General features: G+C 34.3%; 1 protein-coding gene across 1 annotated transcript in view; it reads right to left on the bottom strand.

Moving 5' to 3' along the window:
* LOC112142170 (cell division cycle-associated 7-like protein) overlaps positions 1-84 on the bottom strand; it is a 6,188-nt gene extending 6,104 nt beyond the window's left edge. Inside the window, exon 1 of the mRNA XM_024265422.2 lies at positions 67-84. Coding sequence (XP_024121190.2) covers positions 67-84 — 18 coding nt within the window. The remainder of the gene's footprint in view (positions 1-66) is intronic.
* Between the last annotated feature and the right edge of the window lie 4,119 nt (positions 85-4,203).

The following is a 4,203-nucleotide window of genomic DNA, read 5'->3' as shown; positions in this document are numbered from 1 at the left end:
ATTGCCACGAAGAAGCTTCAACTCCTGTCCATCTGAAGGATCCACTGCCATCAGAGCGAGACCAACCAAGATGAGGACCAACATGGTGAAGGTTGTCCAGTTATGCTGAAGATCGAATCGGTATTTCTGGAGTTTTCTTGCAGCTGGTTGTGTCTGGAAATCTGTCAGATTGAGAACCAAATGCTTTCTTATATACAGTTCAAATGTTCTTCTGGCCAGACACGTGAACGTTTTTATGACATTAAACAGTCATGAAACTGATAATGAGTAACCGTTTTCTTAACCTTAATCTCTTCCACAGAAATTAAACAGGATATTCCCAATCAGGACTTCAGATTGTAGTTCAGAGGTCTCTCGTAAAAAATACAAATTTTTATTGCGAGAAGTGGAAAGTTCTCCCCCTCACTCTCCCCTCATTCAGTTTTATGAATTCTACTGCATTCATGTTTCCTGGACCTACTTCTACGGTGATTGCAGCTGTTAACCGCCCCAAAAGCCAAACATTGACTTTTTGAATCTAGTTGGAACTTTGTTTATTCATCTGTCATCTTTATCCCCCAATAAAATTGTGATGGGGATTTTAACTTAAATCATGATAATGGCCTCCTTCCCCTCACCAGAGATTTCTGCTCATGCTTGGACAGTCTCAATTTCAGTCAATATGTGCATTCTAGCATTAAGCTAGCAGGGTGAGCATATAAACAGATGGATGATGGGAAGGGGTGAAGGCTCAGCACCAGTGATCTCCCCCACACTCTGAGGCAAACTTCTGATGAACTCCTGCCGCTCTACAGAAAAACATCCAGAAAATGACACAGGTTTTATGATTTTGGCTTTAAATGTTCAACAAGTTTGCAGCTGTAGTCAATATGATTTTTTAAAGAAATAACTCAAAACATTGTCCACCTTTCCACTTCTGAAGTTATTCTAAATGTAATAGTAGTATAGGAATAATTCACAAAAATACTTTACAAAAACAACGTCTGCCTTGATCAGAACACTTTCTCTCTGTCTGCACCAGTTATGCAGGATGCTAAGAATTGTATTTATTTTGTGTCAAATAATTCTTAAAGGTGTTATAACAAATCATACAGTGTGAAAAAAGGCAAATGAAATAGATTAAAATTGGAAAACATATTTATACTAAATATAAAAGCTCAAAAAACCATGCTAAATATAAAAGCAGATTTGTTATGTGATGGTCTGTGAGTAATTTAAAAAAAAGGTACAAGTCATGAAAAATAAACAAATATTTTTAAAGGAATTAATCCAAAACACTTGGTTGTGTAACATGTTTAGTTTGTGGTATACAATAAATGTGTTTTTCAGTGAGTAAATATTGAAATAAAGAATAAAAGTCAAATGTTGTATACTTATACAGCATTTTACTACCTTCTTAAATGACTTTACAGTCACAGTCCCATTCACCAATACACACATTCACTGCTGGACACTGGTGCTGCTGAGTTCTGTGTCTTGCTTAAGGGCACTTTGGCACATGGGTGGGCAAAACAGGACCTGAACTAGCAATCTCTGGATCAGAGGCTAACTACTCCACCTCTGTACATTGTGATGATGCAATACACAACAAAACAAAACATTGTCTTGCATCCTACAACTGAAATTTCAGGCCAGTGACCATGAACTGTGTCTGGTTTTAGTTTAAAAGAGTTCACAAAAGTGTTTTATTTCGTTTGCCTTTGCAGTTTCCTTGTTTTGTTGCTGGTGGTATTCATCGCTTTCTGATATCTTTGATCCCACAGACATCAGGAAAACAAGTAGACAAACACAAGACACCAATAAAATCAGTCATTATATGGTTAAAACTGTTTTAAATAACATTTGACAGGAACAGTCTTTTGGGAGTTTTTATTGTAAATGTATACATTTTTTAATTAACATTTCATAAAGATTTTAGAATCTTCATTGGTTGTATCTAAATATTTTAGTTAAGAAGGAAAAAAGTGTGGAAAAAGTATTACATCAGTGTCTCTGTGTAGTGTTTTTATTTTAATTTAAATAGATCAATTTTATCCCCAGCTTTAGTTTTTTTTTTTTAGACAAAGCAAACCGTTCATGAAAAAACAATCTAGTACTTTCAGACAAATATTTTTGTTACATATATAACAAAAATAAAAAGTTAGCAACATATTATGTAAAAATACGCATATTTTGTCTTAAATGAAACTTAAGAAGTAAAGAGTTAAACAGAAATTTTGAATTTACTCTGAGAAATGATACTGACTTTTTTATTATTTTGCTGTTGATTTTAGATAAGATTAATTAGTTAGATCTAGCTGACAGATTTTAAAAACAAATAAATCTGTCTACAGTAAACTGTACTAACAATTTTTTTCCTCGTTAGAATACTGTATACAGGCTCTTAAAAAAATAAATAAATAAATAAACAGTCATTCTGTTATCCTATAACACATCCTAAACAAAGGCTAATGTTTTAGATTTAGATAATATTCATTTGTGATGTATTTGAAAATAATTTATTTCTCTCATAGACTGCATTGTGTTTTAATGCATTTCTATTTTTTAAACAAGTTTGATACATTTGTGTGACTTTTTGTTGCATTGTTTACAAATAATTCTTGAAATAAACCAACAAATCACATCAAAGTCTTTCAAGATTGTGTCTTTTAGATTTTAGCGGACAAATCTGGATTAGGAGAAAGTGAAGGACAGCAACATTTTGGAAGCTGAAAGGAACATTTGTTCTTGTCTAATCAATCCTTAGAAGTTAAGCAGAAAAAGAAAATGACCTACTTGTTGGTTTACGCTGCTTTAGTGTTTAGCTGCTTATCTGTTTTAAGGACGGCAATAACTTTTTATTTTTTCCCTTGAATTTTTCTCTAAGAGATTATGGTGAGGTGTTTTTATCAATACAGGAGAATGTTATCATTTGTTTATTGATTCACTTGTGTTTTGATAGCATGGAATTTAGATAAGTTTCACCTGAATAGTTGAGCACTTTTTGAAATGACTGATTGATTTTTTTTATCTTGCTTTATAGTCTTTCCAAAGAAAGAACATGTTCATTTATTTTAAAATGCAGCAGCTCTACGTGAGCTCACATCACACCAGTTTTGAAATTCTTGCACAGTCTTTTTCTTTAGTCACAACTGTCCTTAAGGTGGCCTGTTGAAGATTCTCTAAGGATTTTAAAGGTTCAATGGTTCTTGCTCTTTTTTTTTTAATCTAATTTACTTTTACATACAAACCTTTACACATCCTCTGATAATGGCCTTGCAGCTGTAATCGAATTAATCTTAATTATGATCTGTCAATCTTTTTGTTTTGTGCTTCGCATCTCTTAAACCGCTATCCAGAGTCTGAGGGTTGTAGTGTTCAGTAACCTAAAGACAGACTAAATTATCACAAACATTAACACATTCAGCCCATGACCCCACACTCAATGAATAGCCTACTTGTAAAAATAACTTCTAAATGAAACCTATAAAATAAACTTTTATACTGCAGGTATTGTCTGATCTACTCACTGATTTGGATGGCTTTCTGGGGGGCTTTTACTTATTCTATTGGGATGCTGCTACTCAAGTGATCCTACTCAGAGGAGTTACATGCAGGAAATGCGGAGTGGATGGATGTTTCTAAACCTCCAGCAACAAGGGACACCTAAAGGGCTTCAGTAGATTCTGAAGATGAATGGATGGAAAATTGCAGTGTTTATCTTATATTCAGTTAATGTTTAAAAATAATCTAACAGACATCTTAAACCAGGAGTGAAACTCGCGGCCCGCGGGCCATCTGCGGCCCCAGAGATGATAATTTGCGGCTTCCATCTTGTTAGGAAAGATTAATGTTAGTGCGGCCCGTGAGACCGAAATGAATGACACTTGTGTGCGGAGACTTTTTATTTATGTCAAAACTCCACGCAGAAAAAAGACATCTCCGCGCACGCATCAAAAATTCCGCACAGACATATCAGACCCTCGCAAGTGTCAGAAATGAAGGAGGAGCTGTTCATACAGACATTTGAAACTGGATTAAAATAGTTTTCTTTAGTCCAGTGTTTCTCAATTATTCTCTCTCATTAAGGACTCATTCTTTCACACCCCCCCTACAACTTTCTGCTGCAAATATCACTGGTATCATTAGTTAATTCGCTCAAGTTAGACGTATATTTCTTCGAAATGTTATTGTACCTTTATTATCATTAAAGACTATTTAAGT

Source organism: Oryzias melastigma, unplaced genomic scaffold, assembly GCF_002922805.2.
Source record: "Oryzias melastigma strain HK-1 unplaced genomic scaffold, ASM292280v2 sc00981, whole genome shotgun sequence".
Lineage (NCBI taxonomy): Eukaryota > Metazoa > Chordata > Actinopteri > Beloniformes > Adrianichthyidae > Oryzias > Oryzias melastigma.
This window is presented reverse-complemented; position numbering and strand designations above follow the sequence as displayed.